The following is a 15,821-nucleotide window of genomic DNA, read 5'->3' as shown; positions in this document are numbered from 1 at the left end:
AGAAGGAAAGGTATTATGAAGAATTTTTTAAAACAACAGATTACACTGATTATCTCCAAAATATCATTACAATGCAATTACAAAGATTATGGTTTCTTACTGACAGTTACAGTCAATTCCTTTTCTTAAATTTCCATCCTTGTCTCTGGTTGGAAATTGGAAAGTTTTCTATTCTTGACAACACATTTAAAAACTACCTCTTAAGTAGTATGGTTTCAGAGGATAACTAATTCTGTCTTTCACAGGAGAATGTTGCTTATCTTATTTTCAATACTTAAGAGTATAATATAGTTAAGAGTCTATAGTCCTTATCCTAAACTGAAAGTATACAATTTTTAAAAAGTAGTCACCTTAAAATATTATCCAGTTACTCTAAGAACACTCTCATAGCTTGAAACATTTTGGGTATTCGGTACTATGTTCTAGAAGTTTATTTTTAATTTTTTCAGTTCATATTTATGGTACTAGGAATTGAACCCAGGGTACTTAACCACTGAACCACATACTTAGCCCTTTTTTATTTTAAGAGAGGGCTGGCTTTGAACTTGTAATCCTCCTGCCTCAGACTTCTGAGCTGCTGGGATTACAGCTGTGAACCACCATAACCAGGCTAGGGTTTTTTTAAAACGTATTCAACTAAGGTAATAGATAAATTAATTATTACCAATTTTTATAGATAATTATAATTAAGATTAAAACTTTATCCTATCAGGTATTTGGAAGCATTTGAGTGACAGCATTATTATTATTATTATGACAGAATTATCTTATATATTCCAAGCACCTGGCACTTAGCAGCTACTCATAATGTTTTGTTCAATACTCAGTTAATATTTGTTGAAGGAATTTGCTTGCTAAGTCCAATTATCTGAATAGATGCAGACCTGTTATTCCTCTCTGCTGTTTCATTTGTGGGTAGTCAATCACTCATGCTAATTTTTTCTCTTTCTTTTCAGCAGGGCTACATAGTGTAGGAGATGTCCATATTCCTGTGGAGGGCTGGTTTTAAGCTTTGCCTTTACTTCCACAATCTTTGTGAGATTTCAGTGGAAAGCCTGAATATTTACAAACCAGGTCATCAACAACTTCACATTGTCCCTAGAGAAAACATGCTTCCATGAACCTCACCTTAGTCATTCACAAAAGCATCTGACACAGTGGGAATTCCCTTTCAAGAAATCAATGTTGGTTTGATAAAGACTAACCACTTTCTCTTGCCTCTATAATGAGAGAGAAATAGCTAAATGTAAGGAATCCCCCCTACTACCCAAATCAAATAACTCCTTAATTTTAGAAAGTTAAGTGGTCTGAATTGGTAGAACCAGAGTCTAGATAGTGCAGAAACTGCATCTACTTTCCAAGCTTCTCTGACAGCCAGAAAGTGGCCATTTGGAATAGTTCAAATAATGAGATTTAATTAAAGTCTTGCTAGTATTCCTGGGAAAGCTTTTGCTTTTCTAGAAAAAAAGGACACACGGACAGTTTTGTCTTCTTACTTCTTTCTCTCCTTGAATAAAGGCTGGACATACAGGGAGCTACTTGTAAGCAAATACTATCCCATATTCATATAAAAGCTTTAAAAGTTAATGCCATCTAGATTTCCCACCCTATCCGCCCCCCCCTTGTTGCCATTATCAGCTAATGATTAACACCATGCTTATACCTTATAATCATTGAATATAACAGGGCTTGGTTCCAGATCCCAAGTCTTAAGGCATCCTTGTAAAGGATCCATCCAAATTCCTGTGTCTGAATTTCAGTTCCTTAACAACTTCAGTTACATTTACCTCCATGCCCCGTTAGCCACACACTTTCATGAACACACCCACTTGCATGGACACACCCTTACTTTATCAATTAATAGAATTCTAACTATGAAATACTTATTTCAGACCCCTCACCACTCTATTTTTTTCTGTTAAGTATCCCCACCTAGGTTAACTAATCAATAGTCAACAATTAAAAAAAAAAACAAAAAAACCCTATGCTGTAGGGAGGAGTAAACCAGGCATAATCCTGCCTTTAAAGAATTTAATAGTAAGGCAGAGGAGAAAGATACCAATTGAGGAATCAAAACCAAAAATATTTATAAATTATGGTAAGTTTAAAATTAAAGTGAATAAAGCATTGAGAAGGAAAATCACTTTTGAGGGAAATCATAGATGCTTCTTCTAGGAGCTGATGTTCAGCTCAAGCCCTCAATGATAAGAAGAGCAGTTGGTTAAAAACATGTTGGGTAAAAGGAGAATGTACAAAATACTTCTCTCCAAGGGGCTTTCTGTCCATGCCTTTCTTGTTCTTGCGTGTTGGCCTTCTCTGGCTAAGGTCTTACTTGATCTGCTAGATTCCTGCTTGTTCTGATTTTATCTTTTCCTTTTCTCCCAACTTCCTTCTTTCCCTTTCAGTTACCATATAATGTAAAAATTAAAACCTCTAAATTATCAATCTAATAAACATTAAATCATTTATTATAAGGTAAATAATTAATCACATGCTCTTAATTTTTTTTAAGTAGCCTGAATGTATATGTTCTCTTTAAATGAAAATCTGCAGAATTTTATTCTGTACCACACAACAAATTTGTTCCTTATGAATCAGTAAAATTTTACTAAAATGAAAAACATTTATAAGTCAGCAAATGACAAGTGAAATAAAGTTAGACTATGCTTAATCACTGCTATAATTTTATGACATGAAAGCTAAAATTAAACCTAACTTAATCAAATCTTAAGGGAAAGATGTCTAAGCATCCATAAAAAAATTAAATATTTCTCTTTTATAAACTATAAAACTGTTTAAAGGCTTTAAACAAGTACAAGTGCAGAACCAAATACACAGTTCCAAGTAATGGCTTTCTATAAATTCCCACCAGAATGTTACATTTGGGAATATTAGTACTTAACATGTTTATAGCATTCATACCTTGTTGTCTTCCCAATAAAGTGCAAAACATTCATCTCCAGGTTTCCACATTTTTGCATACTCCACAGGGATAGATGATTCTAGCACTTTTTCTGGCTTAATTGGGCCTGATCTTCTTTTGGGCCCACTATTGTAAAATACTTTCTCATCATAAGGTGTAGCTGTGACAGGTCCTCCAGGCTTAATTGGTCCTACTCGTCTTCCTTTCAGTGGCATTTCTGTCTCTCCATTTGGAACACCAATGAAACTATTAGCTCGGACAGAATTTTGGTAATCAGTATTTACATTAAAATGTTTTTCAATTTTCACACCACTGAAAGTTTCATTGTTTATTGTTCGTGATTTCCTGTCATAAAAATGATCAGGATTACCTGTTTGGTTTTCTATTTTCCCACGTTTTTGGTTATTATAATCTATGGATTCTTGAGGAAGTGGATTTTCTTTTGCCTCTGAATAAGATGGGCCTTTTCCTGATCTGCTTTTCATAGAGTTCTCTCTTTTTTTAAAAGCACCATCATTGTGCTGAGAGCTTAGAGGATATGAAGCATCTTTAGTTCTGTCATATCTAGAATATAGTCGATCACACTTGATTCTTTCTTCAGCCCATACTTCAGATCCTGAAGAAGTACTAGGTCTTTCAGAAGCTCTATTTCTAGGTAATCCACTGCTTTCTAAAAGTGCCTTTGGATTTTGGGTGTCTCTTTGAAAACGAGGAGGTTTTTCATTTCGTGGCTGCCTGGTATCACTTCGAGGAAGATGTCTTGGTTGATTATTATCTTTTACTCCATTTTGTTCAGTACTTGACATTCTGTGCTGTCCCTGATGAAATTGTTGCAGCTGTGACTTAGGTTCTGAAAGGTAATACATCAAAAATTATCATATTAATGCAAAATTATGGAATTACTACTTTAATACCTTCCTCCACTTTCCTACCTCATAATTTTAATTCTTTACTTGTTTTTTTAAAAATATTTATTTTTCAGTTTTCAGCGGACACAACATCTTTATTTTATTTTATGTGGTGCTAAGGATCGAACCCAGCGCCCCGTGCATGCCAGGTGAGCGCGTTACCACTTGAGCCACATCCCCAGCCCTTTAGAATCCTGTATTTCTAAAATAGGATTGTCTTAGGTTAGCACCATTGGATGAGTAAAGCAATGATGTGAACTAAGAAAAAATGGTAGAAAAGTCATTTGTCTTTGTTGCTGAATGTTTCCATTTTTATAATATAATTATCTATATAAGCTATTCTGGTAATTCATGTCCCAAAATATTAATGAAATAAAACTTCAAATTGCTAACTCAGAAACGACTATGAAACTGTATAACACTTGTTCCCCTTTCTGAATCCTGCTCTAATTTACATATGTACAGCTATCATTATCATTCATATTAGAGCATTTGCAAATATGTTCCTTCTTAAATATTTCTGGATCTGAATGGCTGTTTATATTTCAAACAGATATGCTATTATAGAAAAATAATTTCTTGACCTATCAAACTAATTAAGAGCATGTACTACTTAAAAATACAGAAAAGAGCATCAAAAATCTTACTAAGCATAATAATACAGGTAATATCCAACTTGAAACCAAAAGTAGTAACATGGTAAATACATAATAATAGATAATATATTATGGCTGTATTTCATGTAGTAATTTGAATTCTATTTCTATCTTCCTCTTTTTTTTCACATAGCATGCTTATAACATTATTATCAAATACATTGATTTGTCTTTGGTGAACAATGTTTCCTTTGTCCTACACCATAAACAATGCAGATAACAATTCTTTTCCTTTTGTTTTGGCACTGCATATTAAACCTAGGAGTGCTTTACCACTGAGCTACATACCCAGTCCTTTTTATTTTTATTTATTTTTTTTTGAGACAGGGTCTCATTAAGAAATATTTATCACATTGATCTGAGAATTTTCACAGTTTTTTTTATTTTGTAAAACATTTATACATTAAAGATCTTTTGCCTACTTTATGTCATGTACCCCTTACAACCACCCTGAAAGGGCATTATTATTAGCATTATTTTACAAGAGAAGAAACAAAGTAATGCGCCTCAATAAAAGACTTGCATTAGAAAATGCTGAACAAGAATTAAAGTAAAATCTAAATGGAGCAAAAGGCCAAGATTTTTCCTATATGTCAAGCTGCCTACTCAGAAAAAGAAAAAGAAACAAACCATTAAATAAACAGACAAAAAAACAAAGCCAGAATGTAACCAACAACATATTAGCTACAATTTTTTCTCCTGTATCTGTTCATTTTTGGGAAATACAGAAATTACAATGTTCTTTAACAATCCTTGATAGGCTGAAAAATAAATTTGGATACTAGAACTACCAGAATTCTGACCTAAAAATAATAATTTCTTTTCAATAACTGCAAAAAATTAAAAAACATTACAGTTGGACTAGTATTTAGAAGCTCACAAAATGGCACTTAAAAATAGCATAGCATCTACCATAGGTCTGCCATTTACTAGGCTCTAAAACCTTAGGCAAGATAACTAACTTTTCTGAACCTCATCTTTAAGATGGGGATAAGAAACGGAAGAAGACGGCGGCGAGGAGAGTGCATTACCCCCGTGCGCCACGTCACTGTGTGGGAGAATGACGAGTCAGGACTGCTAAAGGCTATCTTGTTAGGAATTTCCAGCAATAGTGGGGTGCTCCGGAATCTGGAGGAAGGATTTCCATCGCACGAGGATCGGCTACGGGGACTCAAACGCGAGAGATTTGTCGCACAGAGGGTAACACTGCTTATTCAACAAATCGCCCAGCGGCTAGAGTCTGCAGCGAGCGCTGGGAAACGAGGAGATAGCGACGCAGGGATACAGCGCTGCAGTTTCTGCCAGCCGTGCAAGCACCGTACTCAGTGCTGAATTCTGGGTTCGAGACAGGGGAAGGAAGCGGTCCAATTCGGTTCTTCACACCGGTCAGACCACAGAGGAGGCCAGCGGCCACCATCTTGGAGAGCTGACGTCACCATCCCAGTTTTCGACTGATCCCAGCTCATTCAGCCATAGAATAGGTAATTTCAGGCTGCCATTCGCCTGCGGCTTGCAGACAGATTACTGAGGCTCAGTGCTAAATAACCTGCAGAAACTGCTTCTTGGAGCCTGCTCTTATCAAAGCATACACCGAGCACGGAGCGGCCGAGTTCCGGCTCCCGGAACTGCTCTGGCCCAGGGCTAAGGAGCCCGCGGAAACTGCTTCTCGGTCCGGGTCCTGCTGAGTACTGTGGAGTTAAATACCAACCGAGCCTTCGTGGGCAGTGGCAACAGGACTGAGACGGGGCCTGTGAGGGCCGGTCAGGACTCACCCGTTGCTTTGGTCACCCGGCAAAGGGAACGAAATGCTGCCATTCGCAGAGGATACCAACAAGGCAGAGATCTGATGTCATCAGAAAGCAGCGGAGGAGAGAACTTCATCAATACCAGCGGCGACAGAAACAGTAGGTCTCCTGGTAGGGAGGGTGAGTCACAGACACCCGAGTCTCTCTCGCTTTGTCGTCGAGCCAGAGGGGAGGAGCCGGGCCGCTGCCTGCGCCCGGAGCAGGCCCAGCGGCTCACTGGCGTGGTGGTCGCGTGACCCCAATTGGAGAGGGGGCGGAGCGGAGCCGCCACACGCGCCCACAAGGTGGGCAGACCTGTGACCCAGTGGTACGCGGGCGTGGTAGGAGGGGCAGGGCAGAGCCGCCGCCCGCGCCTGCAAGGTAAGCAGACCTGTGACAGACTGGCGGGTCAGGCCCAGCAGCCTGCCAGCGTGGTACACACGTCAACCCAACTGGAGTAGGGGCAGAGCAGAGCCTTCGCCTGAGCCCAGATCAGGCCCCGCCGGTGTGGTAGTCACGTGACCCCAATTGGAGTGGGGGCAGAGCGGAACCGCCACACATGCCCGCAGGGTGGGCAGACCTGCGACCAACCTGCAGATCAGGCCCAGCGGTCCGCGGGCATGGTAGGAGAGGCAGGGCAGAGCCGCCGCCTGCGCCTGCAAGGTAGGCAGACCTGCGACAGACCGGCGGACCAGGCCAAGCGGCCTGCCGCCGTGGTACACACGTCACCCCAATTGGAGTAGGGGCAGAGCAGAGTTGCCGCCCGCGCCAGGAACAGGCCCAGAGACCTGCCGGCGTGGTAGTCACGACACCCTAATTGGAGTAGGGGCAGAGCAGAGCCGCCACCCGTGCCCGAAAGGTGGGCAGACCTGCGACCGACCAGCGGGACAGGCCCAGTGGCCTGCCGGTGCGACAGACACGTCACCCCATTTGGAGTAGGGGCAGAGCAGAGCCGCCGCCCGTGCCCGCAAGGTAGGCAGACCTGCGACCGACCGGTGGACGCATTTGATAGGAAAAGACATACATAGGCTGAAGGTGAAAGGTTGGGAAAAATCATATCACTCATATGGACTTCGGAAACAAGCAAGTGTGTCCATACTCATATCAAATAAAATAGATTTCAAGCCCAAGTTAATCAAAAGGGATAAAGAGGGACACTACATACTGCTTAAGGGAACCATACACCAACAAGACATAACAATCATAAATATATATGCCCCAAACAATGGTGCAGCTATGTTCATCAAACAAACTCTTCTCAAGTTCAAGAGTCTAATAGACCACCATACAATAATCATGGGAGACTTCAACACACCTCTCTCCCCACTGGACAGATCTTCCAAACAAAAGTTGAATAAGGAAACTATAGAACTCAATAACACAATTAATAACCTAGACTTAATTGACATATATAGAATATACCACCCAACATCAAGCAGTTACACTTTTTTCTCAGCAGCACATGGATCCTTCTCAAAAATAGATCATATATTATGTCACAGGGCAACTCTTAGACAATATAAAGGAGTAGAGATAATACCATGCATCTTATCTGATCATAATGGAATGAAACTGAAAATCAACGATAAAAGAAGGAAGGAAAAAGCATGCATCACTTGGAGAATGAACAATAAGTTACTGAATGATCAACGGGTTATAGAAGACATCAAGGAGGAAATTTAAAAATTCTTAGAGATAAATGAAAACACAGACACAACATATCGGAATCTATGGGACACATTGAAAGCAGTTCTAAGAGGAAAATTCATTGCTTGGAGTTCATTCCTTAAAAAAAAAAAAACAACAAATAAATGATCTCATACTTCATCTCAAAATCCTAGAAAAAGAAGAGCAAAACAACAGCAAAAGAAGTAGAGGCAAGAAATAATGAAAATCAGAGCTGAAATTAATGAAATCGAAACAAAAGAAACAATTGAAAAAATTGACAAAACTAAAAGTTGGTTCTTTGAAAAAATAAACAAAATCGACAGACCCTTAGCCATGCTAGTGAAGAGAAGAAGAGAGAGAACTCAAATTACTAGCATACGGGATGAAAAAGGCAATATCACAACAGACACTTCAGAAATACAGAAGATAATCAAAAATTATTTTTGAATCCTTACACTCCAATAAATTAGAAGATAGTGAAGGCATAGATAAATTTCTTAAGTCATATGATCTGCCCAGATTGAGTCAGGAGGATATAGACAACCTAAACAGACCAATATCAATTGAGGAAATAGAAGAAACCATCAAAAGACTACCAACTAAGAAAAGCCCAGGACCGGATGGGTATACAGCAGAGTTTTACAAAACCTTTAAAGAGGAACTAATACCAATACTTTTCAAGCTACTTCAGGAAATAGAAAAAGAGGGAGAACTTCCAAATTCATTCTATGAGGCCAACATCACCCTGATACCTAAAGCAGACAAAGACACTTCAAAGAAAGAAAACTACAGACCAATATCTCTAATGAACCTAGATGCAAAAATCCTCAATAAAATTCTGGCGAATCGGATACAAAAACATATCAAAAAAATAGTGCACCATGATCAAGTAGGATTCATCCCTGGGATGCAAGGCTGGTTCAATATACGGAAATCAATAAATGTTATTCACCACATCAACAGACTTAAAAATAAGAACCATATGATCATCTCGATAGATGTGGAAAAAGCATTTGACAAAGTACAGCATCCCTTTATGTTCAAAACTCTAGAAAAACTAGGGATAACAGGAACATACCTCAATATTGTAAAAGCAATCTATGCTAAGCCTCAGGCTAGCATCATTCTCAATGGAGAAAAATTGAAGGCATTCCCTCTAAAATCTGGAACAAGACAGGGATGCCCTCTCTCTCCACTTCTGTTCAATATAGTTCTCGAAACACTAGCCAGAGCAATTAGACAGATGAAAGAAACTAAAGGCATAAAAATAGGAAAAGAAGAACTTAAATTATCACTATTTGCAGGTGACATGATTCTATACCTAGCAGACCCAAAAGGGTCTACAAAGAAACTATTAGAGCTAATAAATGAATTCAGCAAAGTGGCAGGATATAAAATCAACACGCATAAATCAAAGGCATTCCTGTATATCAGCGACAAATCCTCTGAAATGGAAATGAGGACAAACACTCCATTCACAATATCTTCAAAAAAAAATAAAATACTTGGAATCAACCTAACAAAATAGGTGAAAGACTTATACAATGAAAACTACAGAACCCTAAAGAGAGAAATAGAAGAAGATCTTAGAAGATGGAAAAATATACCCTGTTCATGGATAGGCAGAACTAACATCATCAAAATGGCGATATTACCAAAATTTCTCTATAGGTTTAATGCAATTCCAATCAAAATCCCAACGGCATTTCTTGTAGAAATAGAGAAAGCAATCATGAAATTCATATGGAAAAATAAAAGACCCAGAATAGCAAAAACAATGCTAAGCAGGAAGTGTGAATCAGGCGGTATAGCGATACCAGACTTCAAACTATACTACAGAGCAATAGTAACAAAAACAGCATGGTACTGGTACCAAAACAGGCAGGTGGACCAATGGTACAGAATAGAGGACACAGAAACCAATCCACAAAACTACAACTATCTTATATTCGATAAAGGGGCTAAAAGCATGCAATGGAGGAAGGATAGCATCTTCAACAAATGGTGCTGGGAAAACTGGAAATCCATATGCAACAAAATGAAACTGAATCCCTTTCTCTCGCCATGCACAAAAGTTAATTCAAAATGGATCAAGGAGCTTGATATCAAATCAGAGACACGCCGTCTGATAGAAGAAAAAGTTGGCTACGATCTACATACGGTGGGGTCGGGCTCCAAATTCCTCAATAGGACACCCATAGCACAAAAGTTAATAACTAGAATCAACAAATGGGACTTACTCAAACTAAAAAGTTTTTTCTCAGCAAAAAAAACAATAAGAGAGGTAAATAGGGAGCCTACATCCTGGGAACAAATCTTTACTCCTCACACTTCAGATAGAGCCCTAATATCCAGAGTATACAAAGAACTCCAAAAATTAGACAATAAGATAACAAACAACCCAATCAACAAATGGGCCAAGGACCTGAACAGACACTTCTCAGAGGAGGCCATACAGTCAATCAACAAGTACATGAAAAAATGCTCACCATGTCTAGCTGTCAGAGAAATGCAAATCAAAACCACCCTAAGATACCATCTCACTCCAGTTAGATTGGCAGCCATTATGAAGTCAAACAACAACAAGTGCTGGCGAGGATGTGGAGAAAAGGGTACACTTGTACATTGCTGGTGGGACTGCAAATTGGTGCAGCCAATTTGGAAAGCAGTATGGAGATTTCTTGGAAAGCTGGGAATGGAGCCACCATTTGACCCAGCTATTCCCCTTCTTGGTCTATTCCCTAAAGACCTAAAAAGAGCATGCTACAGGGACACTGCTACATCGATGTTCATAGCAGCACAATTCACAATAGCAAGACTGTGGAACCAACCTAGATGCCCTTCAATAGACGAATGGATAAAAAAAATGTGGCATTTATACACAATGGAGTATTACTCTGCACTAAAAAATGACAAAATCATAGAATTTGCAGGGAAATGGATGGCATTAGAGCAGATTATGCTAAGTGAAGCTAGCCAATCCCTAAAAAACAAATGCCAAATGTCTTCTTTGATATAAGGAGAGTAACTAAGAACAGAGTAGGGACGAAGAGCAGGAGAAGAAGATTAACATTAAACAGGGATGAGAGGTGGGAGGGAAAGGGAGAGAGAAGGGAAATTGCATGGAAATGGAAGGAGACCCTCAGGGTTATACAAAAGTACATACAAGAGGTAGTGAGGGGAAAGGGAAAAATAATACAAGGGGGACAAATGAATGACAGTAGAGGGGGTAGAGAGAGAAAAGGGGAGGAGAGGGGAGGGGAGGGGGGATAGTAGAGGATAGGAAAGGCAGCAGAACACAACAGACACTAGTATGGCAATATGTAAATCAATGGATGTGTAACTGATGTGATTCTGCAATCTGTATATGGGGTAAAAATGGGAGTTCATAACCCACTTGAATCAAAGTGTGAAATATGATATATCAAGAAATATGTAATGTTTTGAACAACCAACAATAAAAAATTAAAAAAAAAGAACAACAAAAAAAAGATGGGGATAAGAACAAAGTATATATTTTAGAAGATTAACCCTGTGTGTTTGTGTGTGTATGCATATATATACATATATATATATATATATATATTCTCCATACAAAGTTCTTAGAATTGTATCTGGCTTCAATAAAAGTAACTTTCAATAAATATGAACTATTGTTTTTATGGTAATTATTATCATTAGCACCACAATTAAGCAAATAAACTTAATGGCAACCATAAAAAATGGTAATTAGATTATAAGATACTTCCTTATTTACAAATTTGCAGTACCACAATTCCCTCCTTTACTTAGAATCCTAAACTTGCTTTAGTTTTTGTTTATTTTTTCTTGTTGAAAGCAGAGCAGGAAGAATGCTTTAATAAAACCCCTTCATTGCCATGTTATAAAAGTCATAGCATAGAGAAAATTTAGATACATCAGAAAATCAAGAAGAGTTGGGGGGAAAAAAAAAGAGGTGAGACAAAAAAGAAAATCAAATATTGTTATTCACTTAAATATATTAGAAACATTCTCCAGATTAAATATATATATACACATATATATGTATATATATACAACCTTTAAAATTTTTCTGCATAAAAAATGCTAAGAAATTTTTAGAAATTTAAAAATTACTTATAGTCCTATCATAAGAAATATGTCTTTCTAATCCCACTTGTAGATATAGCCATTAATAATGGTATCAGAGGTTATTTTCTTAAATGCAATTCATACAGATATATCCTGCATATTTAGTTTTTTAAAAAACAAAAAAAGTAAATATGTTATATCTTACAGGCTGCAATGTACTTTTTAAATCAACCATAACAGCATGGGTATCTGTTATGGTTCAGATGTGGAATGTCTCCCAAAAGCTCACACATTAAAGGATTGGTTTCTAGTACAGCAGGATTCAGAGGTGAGACATTTGGGGATAGAATCTTAAGGGCTCGGACCTCTTCAGTGGATTGATATCAATCCACTGATAGCTGAATGAATGACAGAAGGTAGTGTAAACTGTAGGCATGTGGGACATTCCTGGAGGAAGTAGGTCACTGGGGGAGTGCCCCTGGGGAATATGTCTTGCCCTTAATGCCTTATTATCTCAAACTGCCTCTCCCTTTCTGTCTTTCTGTTTCCTGGCTTCATGAAGAGAACACTTTTCCTCATCATGCTCTTCCACCATAACATTCTATCTTGCTTCAAGCCCAAAGCAATGGAGCCAGCCAACAATGCACTGAAATCTCTGTAACTATGAGCCAAATTAAATCTTTTCTCCTCTAAGTTGTTATTCTCAAGTATTTGTCACAGAGAGGCTTACTAACCCAGCATCTTTCCAAGTGAATGCATAGAGGTATCTCATTGATTTCTGTTAGTAGTACATTTTTTAAACACTGTTACATGACAGCCAAGTTGAAGGTATATTCAGTATTGTTTGCTTCAGTGTTTACTTGCCACAAGTCAGACAAACACATGGCACTCAGTAAATATTTGGTAAAAGAGTTACTAAAAACACTGAGAATAGAAAAAGCCTTTATGTTCACAATTACTACCTGTTTAACCCTATCACTTCTGCTTAGCTAAGAGTGCAACATTAAACAAAAAATGTAGTCTTCTGCCTTCTGTAGGAGAGGTCTGCATTAAAACACATTGGGGTACATTTAGACAGAGTTCAAATGATTGCAGGGAAAGCCTGGTACAATGCAAAAGAAAAGTAAGCTTATAAAAAACCATCTCTGACTTACTGTAGAGAACACTGAGCTTAAAACCAAATAAACTGCCCTCCTTGAACAGGGTATATTTTTGGAAATCCATATGCAACAAAATGAAACTGAATCCCTTTCTCTCGCCATGCACAAAAGTTAATTCAAAATGGATCAAGGAGCTTGATATCAAATCAGAGACACGCCGTCTGATAGAAGAAAAAGTTGGCTACGATCTACATACTGTGGGGTCGGGCTCCAAATTCCTCAATAGGACACCCATAGCACAAAAGTTAATAACTAGAATCAACAAATGGGACTTACTCAAACTAAAAAGTTTTTTCTCAGCAAAAGATACAATAAGAGAGGTAAATAGAGAGCCTACATCCTGGGAACAAATCTTTACTCCTCACACTTCAGATAGAGCCCTAATATCCAGAGTATACAAAGAACTCAAAAAATTAGACAATAAGAGAACAAACAACCCAATCAACAAATGGGCCAAGGACCTGAACAGACACTTCTCAGAGGAGGACATACAATCAATCAACAAGTACATGAAAAAATGCTCACCATGTCTAGCTGTCAGAGAAATGCAAATCAAAACCACCCTAAGATACCATCTCACTCCAGTTAGATTGGCAGCCATTATGAAGTCAAACAACAACAAGTGCTGGCGAGGATGTGGGGAAAAGGGTACACTTGTACATTGCTGGTGGGACTGCAAATTGGTGCAGCCAATTTGGAAAGCAGTATGGAGATTTCTTGGAAAGCTGGGAATGGAGCCACCATTTGACCCAGCTATTCCCCTTCTTGGTCTATTCCCTAAAGACCTAAAAAGAGCATGCTACAGGGACACTGCTACATCGATGTTCATAGCAGCACAATTCACAATAGCAAGACTGTGGAACCAACCTAGATGCCCTTCAATAGATGAATGGATAAAAAAAAAGTGGCATTTATACACAATGGAGTATTACTCTGCATTAAAAAATGACAAAATCATAGAATTTACAGGGAAATGGATGGCATTAGAGCAGATTATGCTAAGTGAAGCTAGCCAATCCCTAAAAAACAAATGCCAAATGTCTTCTTTGATATAAGGAGAGTAACTAAGAACAGAGTAGGGATGAAGAGCAGGAGAAGAAGATTAACATTAAACAGGGATGAGAGGTGGGAGGGAAAGGGAGAGAGAAGGGAAATTGCATGGAAATGGAAGGAGACCCTCAGAGTTATACAAAAGTACATACAAGAGGAAGTGAGGGGAAAGGGAAAAATAATACAAGGGGGACAAATGAATGTCAGTAGAGGGGGCAGAGAGAGAAGAGGGGAGGGGAGGGGAGGGGAGGGGGGATAGTAGAGGATAGGAAAGGCAGCAGAACACAACAGACACTAGTATGGCAATATGTAAATCAATGGATGTGTAACTGATGTGATTCTGCAATCTGTATACGGGGTAAAAATGGGAGCTCATAACCCACTTGAATCAAAGTGTGAAATATGATATATCAAGAACTATGTAATGTTTTGAACAACCAACAATAAAAAATTTTAAGAAATAAATCAATCAATAAATAAATAAACTGCCCTCCTACTTCCTAGTAATGAGTCTTTGACAACAGCACAAAAACTCTAGTTTCCTCATCTTATAATGTGTGGACAATGATACCTACACCACAGGATTATGGTGAAGACTCAATTTGAAAAAATATGTAAAATTACTTTCCGAAAGGTCCATGAGGGTCTTTGGAAGTAAAATGACCACTAGAATTAAATCCTAGTGCTCCCTCTGAGCAGCTGTGTGGCCCTGTACAATAAGAAAGATATTATTTCTCTCTTTCCTTCTCTCAGTTACTCATTATATTTAGTGGACACTGACTAAAGATGGGTCAACACTCTCCTAAGTCACTATTTATGAAGCAATAGGCTAAGGAACTATACCCCCTATTCTGTGGTACTTCAGTTTTATTGGGAAGAGGCAGACAGCAAATATATAAACAGAACATCACAGCTTAAAACTGACAAAATATATGAAGGAACTAAACAGGCTACTAAGATAAAATTGACAGGTTACACCAATGTAGTAGAAAAAAAAATCTCTCTGAAGCAGTGATGTTTCCAGTTGAGCCCTAAATAATGAGAAGAAAGGGCTGGAGTTGTGGCTCAGTGGTAGAGTGCTTGTCTGGCATGTGTGAGGCCCTGGGTTTGATCCTCAGCACACAGGAAATAAATAAATAGATAGATAGATAGATAGATAGATAGATAAAGTCTGTTGGCAACTAAAAGAAAATTAAAAAAAAAATGAGAATGCTATGAAAGCATGGAAACTTAAGTAGCCCAAGAGGAGGGAATAATACATACAAAGATCCTGGGCTAGTAACCTGCTTCATGAATTCTAAATGAAAATATAATCATCATTAATAATTAATTTCAAAGGGAAAATACTATACATTCTAATATCCCCAAATTGGTATCCACTTACTCTAATAAAAATACCAAATCCAAGAAACAATGATCACACATAAATTAACACTAGTTTTTTTAATCTCACATGACAATTTTCTTTGATCAATTAATCAAAGATATACTGTTGTTTTTTTGTTCTCAAATTCTTTCATAACTATGGCACACATTAAACAGAAGACTAAGTTTAAAATAAACATATTTCTTATACTTTATGTTCAAAAAATTAAGTTTTT

The 15,821-nt window shown here is 38.0% G+C and overlaps 1 protein-coding gene across 5 annotated transcripts in view; it reads right to left on the bottom strand.

Annotated features, from left to right (window-relative positions):
• The window catches only part of Tdrd3 (tudor domain containing 3), a 134,636-nt gene that overhangs the window by 36,394 nt on the left and 82,421 nt on the right, over positions 1–15,821 (bottom strand). For all 5 annotated transcript variants that reach the window (XM_046466449.2, XM_046466450.2, XM_046466448.2 and 2 more), the window contains one exon: positions 2,923–3,773. In XM_046466449.2, the coding sequence (XP_046322405.1) occupies positions 2,923–3,773 (851 nt within the window). The remainder of the gene's footprint in view (positions 1–2,922; positions 3,774–15,821) is intronic.

This window comes from Marmota monax, unplaced genomic scaffold (assembly GCF_021218885.2).
Source record: "Marmota monax isolate L192 unplaced genomic scaffold, Marmota_monax_Labrador192_F-V1.1 WCK01_AAM20220418_F8-fsc00049, whole genome shotgun sequence".
Taxonomy (NCBI): Eukaryota; Metazoa; Chordata; class Mammalia; order Rodentia; family Sciuridae; genus Marmota; species Marmota monax.
This window is presented reverse-complemented; position numbering and strand designations above follow the sequence as displayed.